Source organism: Mytilus galloprovincialis, chromosome 11 (genome assembly GCF_965363235.1).
Source record: "Mytilus galloprovincialis chromosome 11, xbMytGall1.hap1.1, whole genome shotgun sequence".
In the NCBI taxonomy this organism is placed as follows: Eukaryota; Metazoa; Mollusca; class Bivalvia; order Mytilida; family Mytilidae; genus Mytilus; species Mytilus galloprovincialis.
In genome coordinates this window covers 25,370,434-25,391,256 of record NC_134848.1, presented here as the reverse complement: position 1 = coordinate 25,391,256, position 20,823 = coordinate 25,370,434, and the positions used below count along the sequence as shown (strand labels likewise).

Sequence of the window (20,823 nt, the reverse complement as noted above, 5' to 3'; positions counted from 1 at the left end):
TGTTAGCTTCACCAAAGCTGTCTCTTAGAAATGACTCATAAAAATCTAAAATTCTACAAAAGACTCATCAGTGACGCTCGAATCTAAAAAAGTTAAAAAGGCCAAATAAAGTACGAAGTTGAGGAGCATTGAGGACCAAAATTCCTAAAAGTTTTTGCCAAATAAAGCTAAGGTAATCTATGGCGGAGGTAGTTTTAAAGAGGGATGTTGCCCATGTATTTTTCAACCCGTCTTTAATTGGTGCCTATATGATATGCGATTTGTCCAATGTTTAAGGCCGTACAGTGACCTCTATAGTAAATTTCTGTGCCGTTTGATCTCGTGTAGAGAGTCTCATTTGCAATCATACCACATCTTCTTTTTCATATTCAATTTATTTCATCTTAGTATACATTTCTCAAAATTTCTTGCCAAATACCCATCCATGAAAGTTTTACAAAATCAGTTTTATGAAAAGTAAATAATGCCTGTATATCAAAAAGTGGAGAATTGATTGTTAACTTTGTTTATTATAATGTTTCCTGCGTCCCTGGTATTGGTATTTCCGGATCTTATCAATTGGTTCCTGCAATGACAATACAAAAACTTAAATTATTATTATTCTAGGTCTAGGGATAAATATTTCGCAGTGGTGTCTTGCCATGGCTTTTTTTTGGACTTGTTTATTTGTGTTTTGGCCTTGAATGTTTGTCCCTAATATTTTATTAACTGTGCATGTGCATTCAGATATCGCAGATCAAATTTATTCGTTCATAGAGTATTAATTTGCGTTTTTTGATTGAGTTCAGCCTGCCAATTGATATTTGATCGTGTGATTTTCTATGTTGTGATGTTATGCTATTGTTTCAGAAAAAGGGAGAAGGTTTGCTGCCATTAAATACAGGCAACAGTAGTATACCGCTGTTCAAAACACGTAAATCTATGGACAAAAAAAAGTGGGGTAACAAACTAAAACTGAGGTCTGGAGCTGGCACGTCAGTTAACTGCTATTAGTCTGTTGTTATTTGTGTATTATTGCCATTTTATTTATTTTTGTTTGTTACATCTTCTGACATCGGACTAGGACTTCTCTTGAACTGAACTTTAATGTGCGTATTGTTATGCGTTTACTTTTCTACATTGGTTAGAGGTATTAGGGGGTTGAGATCTCATAAACATGTTGAAACCCAATTCTGCGCCTGTCCCAAGTCAGGAGCCTCTGGCCTTTGATAGTCTTGTAAGATTTTTAATTTTAGTTTCTTGTGAATAATTCGGAGTTTAGTATGACGTCCATTATCACTGTACTAGTATACATATTTTTTAAGGGGCCAGCTAAAGGACGCCTCCATGTGCGGGAGTTTCTCGCTACATTGGTGGCCTTCGGCTGTTGTCTGCTCTATGGTCGGGTTGTTGTCACTTTGTCACATTCCCATTTCCTTTCTCTTATTTATTTTAAACATGTAATCCAACAAGGTTGCAGGCGAGTCAATGAACACATTTTTAAATCAGTGATATTAAAGGTGTTTAGGGGAAGAGGCCAAGGGCCCATGCAATTGGGAATTAAATTTCATGAAATGTTTGATTGGGGTTAAATATATGAGTTCATTTATACCGTTGGCACACAGCACCAGACATGTGCAATATGGAGGTGGGGTCCCCGAGAATTTTTTTGAAAAGGGCCAAAATTCTGCATTCTGAGAAAGTGGAAGTTATTATTGCATAAATTGTTAACAAAATTCAAGACATTTGTAAATAAAATACCCCATTAAGATATCAACAAAAACTTGCAACAATGTCTTAGACTTGTCTATATACAATTTTGAATGTTTTTAGCTATACATTGGGAAAAAAAAGAGAATATTTCTCTTTCGGACAGGGGCCCATATTTCGCATCCAAAGTTGAGCTAAAAAGTTACCTGATTTTGAGCAAATGGCATTAATTTAGCCTGTTCCTTCAATGTGTCAAATTTAGAAATTTTTTGGTTATCAGCTGTCTCTGTTTTCTTCTCTGTTTTTTTGCTGTTTCTAGGCTTGGAGATTTCTCTAAAACTTATATTTGTAGTTAAATTAGTGACACAGACAGTGGAAAATTTATATGACATTCATTGGATAGAGTATTAATATGACAGGCTGAAAGATATCACACCCTTATATTATTATTTGTTTTAGGTAACCAATAAACTGATTTACACCCTGATAGCCAGTGAACAATGACCTTTGACATTCATGTCGTTTATATTAACAAAAACTGTTAGTGATCTGTCAAACGGGAAAAATAATTAATTTACAAAATGCTTTAAATAAAATATCAAACGTATTCATAAATTTTTGCTGAATTTATTTTCATGATTTCTCTTGACTAAAGCAATACAAGTTCATAAGTCATACACATAATCAATGTACTATGATGTACTTAAGTTAACTATGGAACGGGTGGAAAGCTCTTCGACTCAATCTGCATTTCTTTTTATCATACCTTTTTCTACTACCTTCCCAGACTTTTTTGAGATACAGAACTTAGCTACCATCAGTGGGAACTGCTTCTCATCATTTCTTGTAAATTCTTCTTATTGATTTTGTCTGAAATGTAAAGGGGTACAAAACCTTTCTTATGTTCTGAAGTTTCAAGAAGGCCATTTATTTTTGTTTTATTTTTATCAGAAGTCCAATGTTTCAATATATACATTTAATAAAAAGTTATTGTTTCTGCTTATCCTGCTACATGTTTGTAATTGTTACTAATTAAAGTATTTGTTAAGTGCTCCAATGCATGGAGTCTCCAATCCAAACACAACTAACCACGAATCGCACGATTCTATAACAGGACCAATACAGAAAAAGTCAGTTCATAACCTAGTCCCTCAGCTGCCACTATATGTAATGCTAAAATTGAAAGAAAAAAAATTGTTTTCGACTTGTTGCGAAAAAAAGTGTGTACAGAAAAAAAAACCATAGCACCCCCCCCCCTCCCCCCCCCCCCCCCAGAAAATCAAATGGTTGCTGCCTTAAAGCCAAGGATTTTGCTACCCTCCCTCATAAGAGATTAATATTGATGAGCTCAAGTGGGAAATTAGTTTGATTTTTATCTGTAGTGTTGACGTTTTTAACACCTGTGCATGGCAAATGTTGGTGTTCAAAGAAGATTTTTAGTATTTTTATTCTTTTTTAGCATGTATTCTCTCCCAGATGTTTTACATTTTCTTTAAAAGAACCTGACGACAATGCGTTTTCAACATCGTCGCCATTCTCTGTAAACTTGGCTATATTGACATTTAGAAGCTCATCTGAACAAACTCCTGATCTATTAAATACATGAGGTATTTCTTTTTTTTGGCCAAATATTACTTATAAAAAAGAAGATATGTATGATTGCCAATGAGACAACTATCCACTAGAGACCAAAATGACAAATAAACAACTATAGGTCACCGTACAGTCTTCAATAATGAGAAAGTTCATACCACATAACAATTTTTTTCATTCTTTTTGAAGTATTCCATGGTTACTACATTGTAGCTTCTGTGTTTCTCTCGCTGCATCTTCGTACAAAATTAGAGATAAAGATTTTGGCAAAGAGGGATAAATAAAATACAAGGAATATATAGACATGTCATACTGTATAAAATCAATAAAAGACGAGTTTCACAATTTCTGTTTTCAAGACCCGTCAAAAAATAAATCTCTCTTATCAGTTAAAAACGAGGCTCAGGGTGTATCTATTATTTCCAGCTTCTGTATCGGACAATGGCAACAAAACGCAAATCTTTTCTCTTGATCAATTAGATAAGGTGTGCAAAATGAAAAGAGATTTTGAGAGAAAACAGTAAAAGTGCATCGGGAACTAAATAAATTCTTGTTAAGCACTAGATCCCGTGGTAGACGATCGTTAAATAACAGCTGATGAGAGGTCAAACAGGGACACAGATATTGATAATGAAGACAGTTTCATTCCCCTAGTTAGTTTGGATTCTGTCAAGGAAATACGATTTAATGAACCAAATTAAACGGCAAAAGAACGGCAGTGGGAAACAGACCAGCGGAAATTTCCCCCGTGGATACCAATACTTGGTTTAGAGAACAAAAAAACCCGGAGACTTAGGCATAGTTTGGATGTTGTTTTTTTTTGGCAACTTTCGAGTCGGGTCCATGACATCATACTATTCTAAATTATGAAAGGCGCGCTTTCCATTTGCACGCATTTTTCGATCTCGAGTAACTCTCTAACATGGCTGACAATACACTTTTTTTATTTTAATTAACGATTTCATTGTTGATGATACTGAAAAGAATATTGTTGTATCGCACAATAAAAATTCATTACAAATGCTAATGTCACAGCACGGAGAACATTGCCCAAAAATACATGGATATGTTGAAAACATTATCCCACAATTTTAAGAGGAATATTTCGACACTCGGTCGCGAAGTGTTATATGAAGTTTTCGAACGCATAACTACAGATCTAATGAGAACTTTTTTTTATATGGAGCATTGTAGTACAATTTCATAGAGATCCATAGACTTATTATAGTTGACCAAATATTACCAATAAAGTTTTTCTAAATTTTTTACCTGAGGGACATAAGTTGTTCTCAGAGCAATAGACTTTATACTGTTGAATCACATCACTGGAACCCATACAACGTACTACATTTGGCATTTCATGTACAGATCCATCTGACATTTTTATCTTTCTCTCTCCATATGGCAAATCACGAACAACATGTGAAGAAGTGATAAAATCAAGGAAATTGTCTAACTTTACAGGATCCATTCGTTGCCTAGTTGAAGATGTAGTTAGTGGTAGACCTGGCCCAACAATCGTAGCATGGCTCTTTGCTGCATAGTATTTATTCTCAGAGACGTCGGGAAGCATCTCAAAAACTTGATTATATGACATGGTCTGTGTTAAGAATGAAAGTATTTGTCTTTTGTGACGCCAAGATTCAGCTTTTTTAAACGAATCAACTAAAGGGCCAAATGAACCCGTTGGTATTACTGGGGGTTTCTGTTCCTGGTCATTAGAACTCAATAAATTTGTCACTGAATGAAGGACATCTTCTATATCTTGAGGAAAAACAGTTGTAATAATTTTCTTCATTATCTCAAGTAATCTATTGCAATAAACAGATTTGGAACTTTTTGAATACATATTCCAGGAACTCTTTTCTTCTTCTGAAAAACACCTCATCCCAACTGCTTGTAAAAATTCATTTACATGGTGGAAATCATTTATAAGCTGGAAACTGCTGGATGATTCCTAAAAAAAATATTCATTTTACAAACTTAGTAAGTTAGTTAAAGATGGAGCATAAGCAATTTTTACTTGGTTTGATTGATGCTTATTAAATTGAAAAAAAACATGTTATTTTCATAGTTTTGTTTCACTGCATGGTTAACCTTTGAGTACCTAATTTTATGTACATTTTATTTTATATCTTTTTACCATTTTCTTGTTTAATGCCTAGTAAATGTAATAAGTACCAAGACTTTGAGAAATTATATGTAACTTAGGAGTCATGTTTCTCCCTATTGCATAGAAATTTCTTATTCAAACAAGAATTTTGCTATAATTTTGGCTAATTGATGTTATGTACTTGTTCACATTTAAATTGTTACTAAGTATAGATTCCTAAATGATTTTGACTGGAACCGGACAAAATAATTTGTGCATTTGGCCCAACATTGATGACCTTAATATTTCACTAAAAAATACCAAACTGTTAATTCCAATCATCTCCCCTTAATGGTAATATAGTTCTTCATGTGCATCCTCATATAAGTAGAAACACTGTTTAACACTGTGTGAAGTTGCATTGAAAACCTTTTACATTTTAAGAGCAGTTGAGTTTAGAAGATAATTTGTGACCAACGAATGGAGAAGACAGGATGATTAATATATACCCCTTCAACCCCTCCCCCTCCCCTTTTCTGAAAAAAAAGCAAATCCTAGTTTGTGGGGTTGGGCTGTAACGTTTAATAAATAAAATTTTATAATATTGATAGAGAAACATTTATCTGATGCTTTTATGTTCATTTGTCTATGGAAATTAAAAGTTAACTTATATAATTCAATAAACTCTGTTGATTAACAAGATATAACAGTTCACAATCTGTCTGATAGCTGAAACATGTGAAAAATTCCTATCAATTTGGATAGAATTCTTACAAATGTAAAGCAGCAAGCATTAGTTTTACTATGAAAAGAAAAGAAAATACAAAATAATACCTGTGATAAAAATTCCATGCTACTTTCAGAAAGTATGCTACTGCATTCACTCAAATTCTTCAATCCTCTTGTCTTTGTTACATCACTCTGAAAAATAAAAATTTTGTGTAACTTCATGTTGATCTGGTATCTCCCCTTTTTATCTTTTTGGGGATATGTCAAATAAATCTGTTTTTTACAAGTTGAACAAGAATGTGTCCCAAGTACACGGACGCCCCATCTGCATTATCATTTTCTATGTTCAGTGGACCGTGAAAATGGGGTAAAATCTCTAATTTGGCATATAATATAATAAAATTAGAAAGATTATATCATAAGGAACATGTGTACTAAGTTTCATCCCCAAATCGATAACCGACATTTTTGTCCCAAAAATCCGGTTAAAAATTATATGAATTATTCCATATCACGTGATAAGGTGTTATCCAATAGAATTGATTGTATTATATGTAAGGTATAATAATTATAAATATCCCCTTTTTATTTCATGTTTTTAATTAATTAATTTATTATTTTTTGCTTTTTTATACTCATGTACTTGTTTTGTTATTTCAGGGAGGCAAAGTATTGCCATCAGACTTTGCAGGCAATTGAAAAACACTGGAAACAAAATTCACAAGTCAATTAAAGAATACAATGACATCGGATGTCCAACAACAACCCTTCAATTGAATAATCTATTCAATGAGATCAAAGATCGCAATGGGGATATTTGGAAGACAGTTCATCTTGAAGATAGTGGTGAAGTTCCATGTGAAATAAAACAACAAGCAATCAACGCAAGATCACTGATTGAGCAAAGTCTTGTAAAACAAGAGATGAATTCAACTATTAATTGGTATTTCAATCGAGGTACTTAAATTATCAAGATTGGATAAATTCGATAATTCACGACTAACTATGTAAAAATCTGTTTCTCTAATGATTAAAAAGACATTTTCTTTTTTTGTTAACCGAAAATCCCCTTCGAGTGCCTTTCACATTGCACGAAGTTGTCAATTTCATTAACATCGGTTATCATATTTTGATTCATCGAGTTAGCTAAAAAGGTCGTCATGACCCTTAAAATCATCTAATGATCTTTTGAGATCACCAGCAACCACACGTTATTTTTTTTATACAATGGGTTCAGAAAGGGATAAACTTCCATAGAATTAGAGAAAAGCTTATATCTCATACCCTCATGGATCACTTTATCAAAAGCCTGTTTAAAATCTACAAAACAGGCAAATAGTTTACCCCCTTTTTACAAATATATCTATCAATAATGGTTTTTAAAACAAAAACATGATCAGATGGTCTACATTTTTTGGAAAATCCAATTTGACATGGATAAATCACTGATTCTTTTACCAAAACATTATCTAGTCTGTTATTCAAAACAGAGTTAAACAATTTACCAACACAAGAGTTAATGGCAATGCCACCACAATTATCTGTTTAACTTGGATAACCAGACTTAAAAACAGCAGATAAATAAACTGATGACCACTGCATTGGATATTTACCAGATGAAAATACATGGTTAAACAGTTTCCGAATTAAAGTATTTAGAACTAAACTGTTATATATAGATCACTATAATAAATGTTCTTGTGTATAGAAATATATATAGATTACTAAAAAATCCAACATTTCCGGTATGAAAAGTTTTAATTCACTAGTACTTTCATGTTTAAATAACAATCTTCAGGTGAAACTATACATGATTAACGTAACTATGTAACGGTAGGTATGTAACGTCATAGTTGTCGTTGAGTATATAAAGGGAGATAAATCGTATTACACTTAGTCTATATATAGAAGTATGGAGCGTCATTATTACACAATAGAAAATGCATAGTTTGCATTCAATCGTGATTTAAATTTTGAAATAAAATGTTTTTCCTTTACTTTTCGTGTAATGTCACAACCCATATTCATTTTATAAAATGGGAATATTTTAAAAAAATCCCCCTCCACATTCGTCTAAATGTTTGCTTAGGGGGATTTTTCTGTATTGTGGCTGCCTTATATGTTGTCTATGAATGCGCACTCTTTCTGTTACACTGTTCCCTGTTTGGCCGATATAAATTTCCTGGCAACCATTACATTTAATGCAATAAATTAAGTTCTAGGATTTACAGGTAATGTCTTCGTTGGTAAAAAGTGATAGACCATTAGGTATGTCCATTCCCTTGCCGACATGGATATACGGACATGCTCCACAACGACTATCTCGACATTTTGACACACTGAATGTTCTTTGTTGGTCGAATCGTGCTCGGGTCAATAGTCGTTTAAGGTTTTGTGGTTGCCGTTTACTTTGTAGAAGTGTTTCTGTATTAATTAAACGGCGCATCTTTTCATCCTGATCAAGAATAGGTAAATTTGCCTTTGCAACGGGAATAATTTTAAAGTTCCGGGGATTATGTGTAATAACGAACGGTATTGTATAGTTGTTATTACTCTGCTCCTCGCAGGTGGAGCGTAGTTGGTTGGTTGGGATCTGTTTTGCCATTTGAATTCCCCTTTCTATTAAAGTCTCTGGATAGTTTTGCTTGATCAAAAATGATTGTAGTTCCTCTAGACGGTCTTCTCTCAAATGTTCATCCTCGACTACTGTACATATTTTTCTTGCTAAACAATAGGGGATATTCCTTTTGGTATGAGATGGGTGGCATGAATTAAAATCTAAATACTGATGAGTATCAGTACCTTTGTAAAAAATATCGGTTTTAATTTCAGTGCCATCTTTAATAACAAGAATGTCTAGAAACGGTAATTGGTTAAAATTTTCATCCTTCGTAAATTTTATGGAGGTATGAAGGTTATTTAGTATGTCCGAAAATAGTTGGAGTTCTTCGTCGGATTTGTTCCAGATAATGAAGCAATCATCAAGGTATCTTTTCCATGATAATTCGAATTCTCTTGCAAATTCAACTCCAAAATTATTTTCAACTTCTTGATACAGTCTTTGTTCAAGGAAGCCCATGACTAATGTTGCATAGGTTGGTGCAAATTTTGTTCCCATTGCTGTCCCCCGATGTTGCAAATACTTCTTGCCATTGAAATAGAAAGAATTGTTTTCAAGAATTAGTTTAGTAGAATCGAGTATAAAGTCAACAGTGAATCGATTTGGTATTGCATCTCGATGTTTTGCAACCCAATATTGTATTGCCTCTATTCCTAAATCGTGTGGAATGTTCGTATATAGGCTTGTGACATCGAAGCTTACTAAACGAGCGTGAACCGGTGCTTCGGTTTTTGCACTTTTATGTATTCGTTTTGCTGAGAATTAATAGCCGATTGGATCTCCTTTGATTTATGGATTTTTGGAAGGCCATAAAAGTTACTCGTTTTCCTTTCGAAATTTTTTGGCAGGTGTGAGAGAAAATCTATATCGTCTCTTATATAGCTCGGTACATATTTACACAATGGTTTCAAAATTATGTCTAAAAAGTTGCTTAATCTGTGAGTGGGACTTGCTGGACCTGCAATGATGGGTCTAAGTTTAAGATCCGTCGGTTTTTGCACTTTTATGTATTCGTTTTGCTGAGAATTAATAGCCGATTGGATCTCCTTTGATTTATGGATTTTTGGAAGGCCATAAAAGTTACTCGTTTTCCTTTCGAAATTTTTCAAGTAATCATACTCTTTTTCCGTAGTGGCCGTTGTGTATTTGTTCAGTACGGTATTCATTCTTCTCTTGACTAGATGATCTATATTATCAGGAATTTCTGAGTAAAATGTCGAATCATTGAGTTGTTCTTCAACTTTAATTCTATAGTAGTCTGAATCCATTATTACTATTGCCCCACCTTTATCGGCCTGCTTAATTACTATGCTTTTATCGTTTCTTAGATTTTGGAGTGCTGACTTTTCGCCTTTAGTTAAGTTGTGGTTGACTTTAATTGGTGTAAGTGGGTAGTTGGACAAATTTTCGATATAGTCATCTAAACACTTGTTTCTTCCGGTATTTGGAATAAAGGTAGATTTGTTTCTTACTAACGAGTCGTCCTCCTCAACTTCTTTATCCGCGAAATATTCAGTGAGTCTCAATCTTCGACAAAATTTCAACATGTCTGCTTTAAGTTCATCATGATCCACAGAGGGAGTTGGTGTAAATTTTAAACCCCTTTTAAGCAATTTCAGTTCATTGTCATTAAATACTCTGTTGGACAAATTTATAATTTTTGGATCGACTTTTAAAGCCTATATGGCAGTTTTTAAGTTTTTTAGAAATAAATATAACTTATTTCATTTGATTTCTTAAGTTCTTTTTTTTTAGTAGACTTTATTGCAACAAAAAGAAAAATAAGAGAAGACATTGGTTTGTAGAGAATGGAAAACAGGGAAACAGACATGTACATATATACAGGAAAAACAAAACAATTTTTGGTTTGTTTTTTATAGTTCAATTGTAGATCAATAATTTTGGCTCTTTGTTAAACTTGGCAATCGGTTGTGCCTAAATTATACCAAATTGTAAAATGCATGTACATATTTGACGTTTTTTTTTTCTTCATGATGATTTAGCTATTTTATTTTATCATTATCCAGACTTAACTAATCGATCAGATCGGTAATCGAACACTAATCAATCAGATTCGATCAGTACTCGATTGATGACTTGAAGTCATCGATCAGTAATCGATCAAACTCTCTCAGGAGTTTGATCGATTTGATTACTGATCGATTTAAGACCGATTACTGATGGATTAGTGATTGATTAATGACAGATTAGTGATTGTATTGTTATTGAGAAAACAATGCTATTCCAGAAATAAGCCTTATGAGAGACATCATTTGTGAAATAAAAGTTCCATGGAAATATTTTCACCATTGCCAAAATTTTCTGGAATTCTAGCATTTAAAATCATTTTACTGCTAAGAAGATGCTGGAATTTTTTTTCATGATGTCAATATGTCTGGAAATTTGAGTGTAAAGGTTAGAACTAATACCTATGGAAGACATCAGTGTTTATTTTTTTAGTCTTGAATTTATGTTTCTGTCTAAATATGCAAAAAAAAGAGAAGCGTATCTAAAAGCTTAGCCCTAACATATTCCTGATTAAAAACTACATTTCTGTAGGTTTACCTGTTTATATTAGTACAATATCTATGACGTCTTGAAAGGCTATTGTATTTTTTTCTTCTACGCCTTTCATTGACATCCAAGATGTTATAATTATTGATATAAAAACTCTAATTTTTATATGTGTGCAAGTAACAAATTTGGTTGTAGAGGGGTCTAAATACAGCACAAACTACATTTTCCGAAAGACCAAAAGAGTGAAAAAATAGATTTTAACAACAACATTTGACTTGAATGTAGTACATTGTAGTATATATATGGGTCATTTTCAAAAAATGTCGAATTTTGAAATTGAAAAAAATATTAAAAGTTACTTATTCAAACAACCCTCTACATAAGCAAATCAAAACAAACAGTACTTTAAGAACAACATATTAAAAGATGCAATCTTAATGATGTCATACAAGAATATATTGAAACATTTTTTGATCGGTGGTACATTATTTTGTCTATCCTGTTACCATTTTCAAAAGAAATTTTGGGTTATTAAGAAAAGGTTTAGATAAAATGTTAAGCTTGTTTTACGTAGACAATTAGATGGTTTTCAAGAGAATAAACTTCTATATATATTCATTCTGTAATATGATAGATTATTTGCCAATTTTCCAGGTTGTACTGAAAAATGCCTCTAAAAATTGGTTTTCAAAGGTTGTAAAAATTACCACCAGTAATGCAAGTCTAAGATAGCAATTTATATTGTTCGGCATTTTTTCACCCTTTCAAATAAACCCAACATCAAGTAAATCCATCATAAGTTAGCTTACTTTTCTCTATATTTCATTGGTAACAGGAACGTACGTTTATGATATATCACTATATAAAAGTCTATCCTGTTACCTTTTTGTCTATCCTGTTACCGATATCAGTATTGCACCTGCGAATGCTTAATTGGGAATATTAAGACGTTATAACCTTAAGATGACTTCAAACAACGAAATATTTCATTCGTTTTGCACCTATATGTTAAGATAAAAAAATTAACGACGTTTTAGTCTACAATTGTCTATCCTGTTACTGTAACCATAGCAACCATAGTAACATGATAGACAAATTTCTTCGTTTTTGATTGCTGTTGTGAAATAACTACTCCCTTTGGTGAAGTGATTAAGTTTTTCTATTGTGAATTTGGTTTCCAACTCGTTATTGCACTTTTTACAAGTATACTGTTGGTGTATCTAATAAAAATTGGTGGTAACAGCATAGACATGAAAAAAAGTACGCTATATTTTTTTCACTAAATGTCTTGAAATTTCTTTTCTCTACTCTGTCGTTCAAGAAACGAGGCGTTTTAAATGTAAAGATTACTTTGTACTTTTGAGATCAACACTGACTGATTCAATATTCATAGGGAGAATAATTTAACGGCTGATTTAAGTAGCGGTAACAGGAAAGACATGAACCTCCTGTACGCAGATTCGATTTAGTTTGTAAATAATATGTTACATACAATGATATAGAAGCTACGATTTTTCGTTAAAGTAATATATAACGTTCTTAAAAAGTCCCTTTTGCAGATATCAAGCCGATCAGAAAATCGCAAAAAAATCATTTGAAATGTGTTTTTCTGACACTGTACGCAGACAAATACCCCCAAAATGGGTCTTAAATGCAGTTTATTCTTAACAAAATAGATGTAAGATGTGTTTATTATTAGTGTTCTGAATCACAAATCTGACAAGCTTTCATTTAAACCATTACAACTGAAATTTGTAGGACAGGTAGACCTTGACCTGATAAATACTTTAACTTCTTGTCTTATTTGCTCTAAATGCTGCAGTTTTTGAGATAAAAGCAAAAAACTGCATTTTACCCTGTGTTCTAGTTTTAGCCATGACGGTCATGTGTTTTGACGAAATAAAAAATAAAACACAAACTTTATTTAATACACCCTACTGATCATCCAGTTGAAGTTTGGTTGAATTTGGTTGAGAAGTTTTAGAGGAGAAGATTTTTTAAAGTCAGCAAATATGATGAACAAATTGTGAAAAATTGTCATTAAAGGACAATAACCCCTTAAGGGGTCAATTGATAATTTTGGTCATATTTACTTATTTGTAGATCTTACTTTGCTGATCATTTTTGCTGTTTACAGTTTATCTTTATATATAATATTATTCAAGATAATTACCAACCAGATGCTCCGCAGGGCGCAGCTTTATACGACCGCAGAGATTGAACCCTGAACGGTTGGGGCGAGTATGGACACAACATTCAAGCTGGATTCAGCTCTAAATTTGGATTGTGATTAAATACTTGACACAGCATAGGTTTCTGACACAGAATGAATGTGGTCTAATGAACTTAACAAAATTTGTTGCCTTTGAGCAATTCACTATGCTGTTGAAAATTAATCCTCTCAAAAAAATGTTTGAAGAAATTTTCTTTTTATTTATGAAATCTGAAATGAAAAAAATTGACGCCCCAATTTTTTTTTCACATCCCCCTTTCAAAACTAATCTCAATTCAAATTGCTAATGAAGTTTGCAACGATAACTACTCATTTAAATACATCATAAAATATTAAAATGTAAAAAAAGTGCTTGTTATCACTGAATGGGAAAGATTGTTTTAATCTATCAGTTGGTAGTAAAAGTGAATATACACTGTATATTGTATAAAACAATGATTGAAAGTTGATTCAACTACTATTCTGGACAAAGAAAGATAACTCCAATTGAAATCCAATTGGAATTTCTTGCTATTGCACAATATTATGTAATTAGATATTTCTTGCTAATGTGCAATACTGTGTTATTGAAAATATTTGCTATTGCACAATACTGTACAATTGAAGATTTCTTGCTATTGCTGAATACTGTGCAATTGAAAATTTCTTGCTATTGCACAATAATTAATATAATAATTTTGGATCCTGATTTGGACCAACTTGAAAACTGGGCCCATAATCAAAAATCTAAGTACATGTTTAGATTCTGCATATCAAAGAGGCCCAATAATTCAATTTTTGTTAAAATCAAACTTAGTTTAATTTTTGACCCTTTGGACTTTAATGTCGACCAATTTTAAAACGGGACCAAAAATTAAGAATATACATACACAGTTAGATTATGCATATCAAAGAACCCCAATTAATCAATTTTTGATGAAATCAAACAAAGTTTAATTTTGGACCCCGATTTGGACCAACTTGAAAACTGGGCCAATAATAAAAAATCTAAGTACATTTTTAGATTCAGCATATCAAAGAACCTCACGGATTCAATTTTTGTTAAAATCAAACTAAGTTTAATTTTGGACCCTTTGGACTTTAATGTAGACCAATTTGAAAACGGGACCAAAAATAAAAAATCTACATACACAGTTATATTCAGCATATCAAATAGCCCCAATTATTAAATTTTTGATGAAATAAAACAAAAGTTAATTTTGGACCCCGATTTTGACCAACTTGAAAACTGGGCCAATAATAAAAAATCTAAGTACATTTTTAGATTCAGCATATCAAAGAACCTCAAGGATTCAATTTTTGTTAAAATCAAACTAAGTTTAATTTTGGACCCTATGGACCTTAATGTAGACCAATTTGAAAACGGGACCAAAAATAAAGAATCTACATACAGTTAGATTCGGCATATCAAATAACTCCAATTATTCAATTTTTGATGAAATCAAACAAAGTTTAAATTTGGACCCTTTGGGCCCTTTATTCCTAAACTGTTTGGATCATAGATTTCTATTCACTTATACTAAAGTTATGGTGCGAAAACTAAGAAAAATGCTTATTTGGATCCCTTTTTGGCCCCCAATTCCTAAACTGTTCGGACCTAAACTCCCAAAATCAATACCAAAAATTCCATTTGTGGTCATAAACCTTGTGTCAAAATTTCATAGATTTCTATTAACTTAAACTAAAGTTATAGTGCGAAAACCAAGAAAATGCTTATTTGGGCCCTTTTTGGCCCCTAATTCCTAAAATTTTGGGACCAAAACTCCCAAAATCAATCCCAACCTTCCTTTTGTGGTCATAAACCCTGTGTTAAAATTTCATAGATTTCTATTCACTTTTACTAAAGTTAGAGTACGAAATCTAAAAGTATTCGGACGACGACGACGACGACGCCAACGTGATAGCAATATACGACGTATAAAAATGCAAAATTTCCTTTAAATTACCAATAAAGTGGCAGCAACCCAACTATGAAAATTTCAGGGCTGATAGATCTTGACCCAATGAACATTTTTATCCCCTGTCAGATTTGCTCTAAATGCTTTCGTTTTTAAGATATAAGCCAAAAACTGCATTTGACAACTATGTTCTATTTTTAGCAATGGCGACCATGTTTATTGATAGATCAAAACTTCGGATACAGTTTATAAACTAGATACCCTAAGGAACATTCAGTTAAAAGGCGTAGGTCCGGTATGGACCGATTTTGGCCTCAAATTTCAGGTTCATCTGACGCAAGATTCCGACCACTTTTTAAACACTCAAGAGTCTATTCCATATGATTCTATTAGTTAAAATTTTTTAACTGATTTTGTCATTAAAACGATCCGATTCAACATCAAATATGAAAAATCTACAAAATATGCCGAAAAATGCCACTTTTCAGATGTTTTTTTGTAAAAAATGAAAGTGGCCGCATCCGTGTTCATCCTCAACCTTTATATATGTTATGTATTATCATAAAATACAACTTACATTTTAATATTAAGGATGAACACGAATGCGGCCACTTTCGTTTTACACGAAAACAGTCTAAAATTTAACTAAAATGCTAGAATTTTGAAGATTTCAGTGATTTAGCATGACTAAATGGTGCTAGTACACGATATATGTTCACTGTATTGTCTACTGTCCAATAAATAACTAAAAGTTTACTGTTTAACAACTTTGTAAAACTGCTATATTTTGGGGCCAAAAAAGAGGTCTTACCGGACCTACTTCTTTGGAAGTATTTGGCCTAGTAGTTTCAGAGGAGAATATTCTTGAAATAGTTTACGACGACAGACGACGACGGACGCCAAGTGATGGCATAATCTCATTGGCCCTTCGGGCCAAGTGAGCTTAAAACGAAGAGCAAAAACAACACCACTCAATTAATAAATAGAACAAGGAAGCCCTAATATATCATAGTATAAAAGGTCATAGAAAGTGAATGAAATATTAGATAAATAGGGAAGCCCTGTTTGTTTTTCAAGGAATTAACATCACAAAAGTGTAAAACCATACTGAGATAACTAGCAGAACTAAGCCCTGTTTCTATCATTTGAGTTCGGTCAATGCAGTCTCCGACTCAAAATCAAGATTTCGACACTGTGAAAAAACACACGTCACATAGAAGTATTGGAACACAAACTCAAACACGGACCAGAACTACTCAGAAGAGATACCTGAGAATATTTTAAATGAAGCAGTAAAAATCTAGATTATTTTGATTGTGAAATCTGTAGAGATAACCTGAAGTGACCCATCTGTTTCTGAGAAACGTTTTGCCTAACAAAGTTTTAATTCTAAAAGATCGACTTCTCATATATTTAAAACAATATAATTTGTCTAATTTGAAATTGGACCTTACTACAAAATTGTCTGAATATATTAAGAAAAAAAATATCCAACATACTGAAAGATTTATGGAGAGATATCAAGATCATGGAATATCAATATTTAACGCTAATGAAAGCGTTGAAAAGGGCGTGTGGTTAACCGACAAATTTTTTAATTCTTTTACCCTTTCTGTACATATTTGATTGTTATAATGACTGCAAACATTTAGATATCATTTCAGTGACAACACATAACACATGTATAACCATTTTTAAAATATTCAACAGAAGTAACTCACAAACAGATAGTGACTTTATTATAATCAAATTTGCTGAAAGTTCTGATGTTGACATAACCCAAATAAATAAAGCCGCCTTGATTTCAAATTTAACATAGGTATATAGAAAAACTTAAATCAAATTGGCACAACATTCTTAGCAAAAGCATCAGAGAGTGACCGTTTCAGAGATGTAACAGATGCTGATATAAACTCCTTCTTAAAGAGCAACTTAATAAACATATTTCAAAGAAAACAAAGTCTGATTTAAAAATTTTCCAATTGTTCTTAAAGTCAAAACATGATGAAAAAAGAAATATTGAACAAATACCACCACAAGAGTTGGACAGATATCTTAGCTTTTTCTTTCTCAGCGCCACAAAGGAAAAAGAAACAAATGGTACTTTTAAAGGATAATGAGTATGAATGTAATATTATAACTGATGATGAGTTTCACAAAAGTCGTCAGACTGTGAGCGCAAAATTTAAAAACTTAAAATCACTTGGTCTTGGTAATATACCCAATGCTTCAGACCCTTTGACAGATGACGATCTCAACAAATTTTACATGAAAAACGTTATGGGGTACAATAGCCCTCGCTCTCTTACAAACGCAGTATATATTAATAACAATTACCATTTTGGTTTAAGAGGAGTAACTTAACATTATAATTTATGTTGGGGTGATACATCACTAAAAGTTGACACAAATGGAGACGAATACCTCCAGTATGGTCGGGAAAGGCAGACAAAAACAAGACAGGGTGAAAATATAACAAATCTAAGAAAATCAGAACCAATCTCAGTAGAAAACAAAATTGATCTCACCAGATGTCCTGTGTTTCAATATTAACTATTTCGACAAAAAAATCAATTTGCTTTAGTCAAGAATTTTAGTATATTGAAGGACTTTTTGTCTTATTTTAAAAATATGCTTTAAATTGTAAAAATATTCGAATAAGTTTTCGCCGCGATAAAGCCTTTTTGTGCTATTGCGGCGTAATGCAACCATTAATCAACCAATCAATCAATCTTGAACAATTTTATACCTGTATGGTCTAAACATAAAAGGGTTTTCACTTTTGTCAATTAATCAATTCTTGTTTGTATGCAGTATGTATCCATTATAATACTGCCATATATTTGTTGGCTGTTCTTGACTGCGACATCTAGAACGAAGGGCTTTATTTGACAATTAGAATGCTCTCCGTTAGCAAGTGAATCTCTGCGTTCTAGATATCAATTAACTGCGGTCCGTTGTTGCCCATTTAATTCCATGCCATAGAATATGTTTACCATTACACCAGTGTCCGCGTTTGTTGCAAAATTACCAAGTTTCTAATTTATTCATTGTACCTTGAAACTAGCTTTTATATTGCACAAAAATTAATGGGGTTGGCAAAGATTTCTTGATGGGTTATATAATATGTTGACTTCCAGCTGCCACTATATGTAATATTATGGTAAATTGGAATTAATAATTATAAAAAATGTTCGCAATAAAGTAGCCATACCCTCACCAAGAAAATCAAATGGTTGCTGCCTAATAGGTTAGCAATAAACAGTTACAGTTTGTGTCATATATGTGACCTTGTCACGGACAAAGAATTCAGGATGTTATTTTTGATGGGAAATTAAAGTACAACATGAAGAGTGGTTTATCTAGACCTAAAAGTACAAGGAAGTTATATTGCTGTCAGATAGACATAACGTTAGTACATACCTGTATTCTCCTGGAAACCCAGTCATTCTTCGCTATAGGGTTTGGTACAACTTAGTTTAATATGCATTTTGTCTCACGGGTGTCTAGAATTCCACCAGCAATTGAATCTTGCATCGTTCACATTCAAAAAAGATGAAAATGACAGGAATTATGTTACACTATCACATGAAACACGTCAAAAAAAATTGGCAAATCTGCCCTCAATGTATTGATACAGAAAAACTCAAGAGAAGGATTAAGAGACAAAGTCGGGAGTTCAGGGAAAAAAAAGGACTGAACTAAAGAAAAAAAGGAATAATAAAGAAAGGCTCCTTAATATCCATGAATCTATTTCCTATCAATCTGAAGTTGCGACAATAAGATTATCAGATACTGAGGCCATAACTATACCATCACCATTGAAATTGGACGGCACAGAATCATTTATATTTTTTGATCTTGAAACCACAGGTTTAAGTAGAGTAATTGATATTACTCAGATAGCAGCTGTTAATGATAATGGTTGAATTAAGTAGTGTCAACCATGTGAGTATGACCCGTGTAAAGAGCAAAATCCTAAATATATGCACCGTGCGCCTGCTAGATGCGGAACGTACAGATAAGGTCAAAGGTAACAGGTGAATATACTATCGGTATCGAATTCGACCCGGAACTTGTTAATCATTGGCAATACTAATTATGTGGACAACAAAAAGTACTTTAGTGGTGTAATTTTTAATCAACACCAATGTCCTATATTAGCTATTTATAAAGTTGAATTCTTTGATATGCCGTTTTTACCTAATGACGACTGACAAATTGGACCTCGTTATTTGAGTATTACAGATTAATATATATATATATATATATATATATATAACTCGTCTAAACATCAACCCAACAATGTTAGATCTGTAAATTTGCTTTCGCAAATTTTGGTTCTATATATATACAATTAATTGACAGGGGTAAAAAGTTCAGGCAAGACTTTTCCAGACTTGGAGAACTTCGAAACATTTTACCAAATGCAGTTATGCTTGCCCTGAGAGCATATGCCACAGCAATCCAGAAAAGAAATTGTATGTTATTTACAAATGCAAGACTACAATTTAGTACTCTCATCATGTTACAGAAGTAATATCTTCTACTTTTGCCAAGAGGCTCCATATTCCGTGACCGAAACTTTTACTTGGCTCATCACAGTAATTCAACTGAAAGGAGATAGTATACAAAACACAGTTATATGCCGAAATGTTAAAGCTTGTTCTAAAATTGATGCACTATTTATAAATAAGCTTGGTACTAACCATTCCTAATGTGGAGAATCATCCTCCAAAACATGTTTATTTGCTATGTTTCATCATGCTACAATGGACAAAAACAAGAGAAATATCTTGGACGATTTTTTTTATATCAGATTGTAAAACATGGGTAGTTATAGCCACAACAACATTTGGAATGGGCATTAATGTTCCAGACATCCGATATGTAATTCACTGGGGAGCGCGTAGAAGTCTGAATGGTCTTATGCAGGAGAGTGGTAGGGCAGATAGAGATGGCAATGTTGCATTCTCCATTGTTTATTATCATAACATGAATATATCGGGTAAGTACAGCCTGAAGAAAATATTAGCAACAAACCTACCTGATGAAGATGTAGTTTTTTGAAGGGATATGCCCACAGAGCAAGAGAGGGTATTTTGCAGACAACTGCCATTCACGTTTACCAGTAAGTACTTTTAGTTATTTACCTAGACATTAATATAGAAATAAAGAAATGTGGTATGATTGCATATTAGTCAAATATCCACTTGAGTCCATATATAGAGGATGTAAACTAATTCATGTTACCGTCATTTAGTGAAAATTCATTCTTTATTATATTCATTCTTAAAAAAAAATCATGTCAACATTAAATTAATAATCATCTATTTGAAAAATCATCTTTCTCGAGTATTATTTTAATAGAAGTTAAAGTTTTAAAATGGTGTTTTTTTCAGGATTTTAGTAATGTGGTGCTTTATGCTCTCGTTTTGGAGGTTGCAATCCG

The 20,823-nt window shown here is 32.7% G+C and overlaps 1 protein-coding gene across 1 annotated transcript; it reads right to left on the bottom strand.

Annotated features, from left to right (window-relative positions):
• Nucleotides 1-4,243: 4,243 nt before the first annotated feature.
• Nucleotides 4,244-6,289, bottom strand: LOC143052084 (uncharacterized). Its single transcript, XM_076225049.1, has 3 exons — nt 6,209-6,289; nt 4,526-5,239; nt 4,244-4,258 (listed from the first exon to the last, which is right to left on the bottom strand). The coding sequence occupies exons 1-3, from the start codon at nt 6,224-6,226 to the stop codon at nt 4,244-4,246; spliced, it is 747 nt and encodes a 248-aa protein (XP_076081164.1). The 5' UTR covers nt 6,227-6,289.
• Between the last annotated feature and the right edge of the window lie 14,534 nt (nt 6,290-20,823).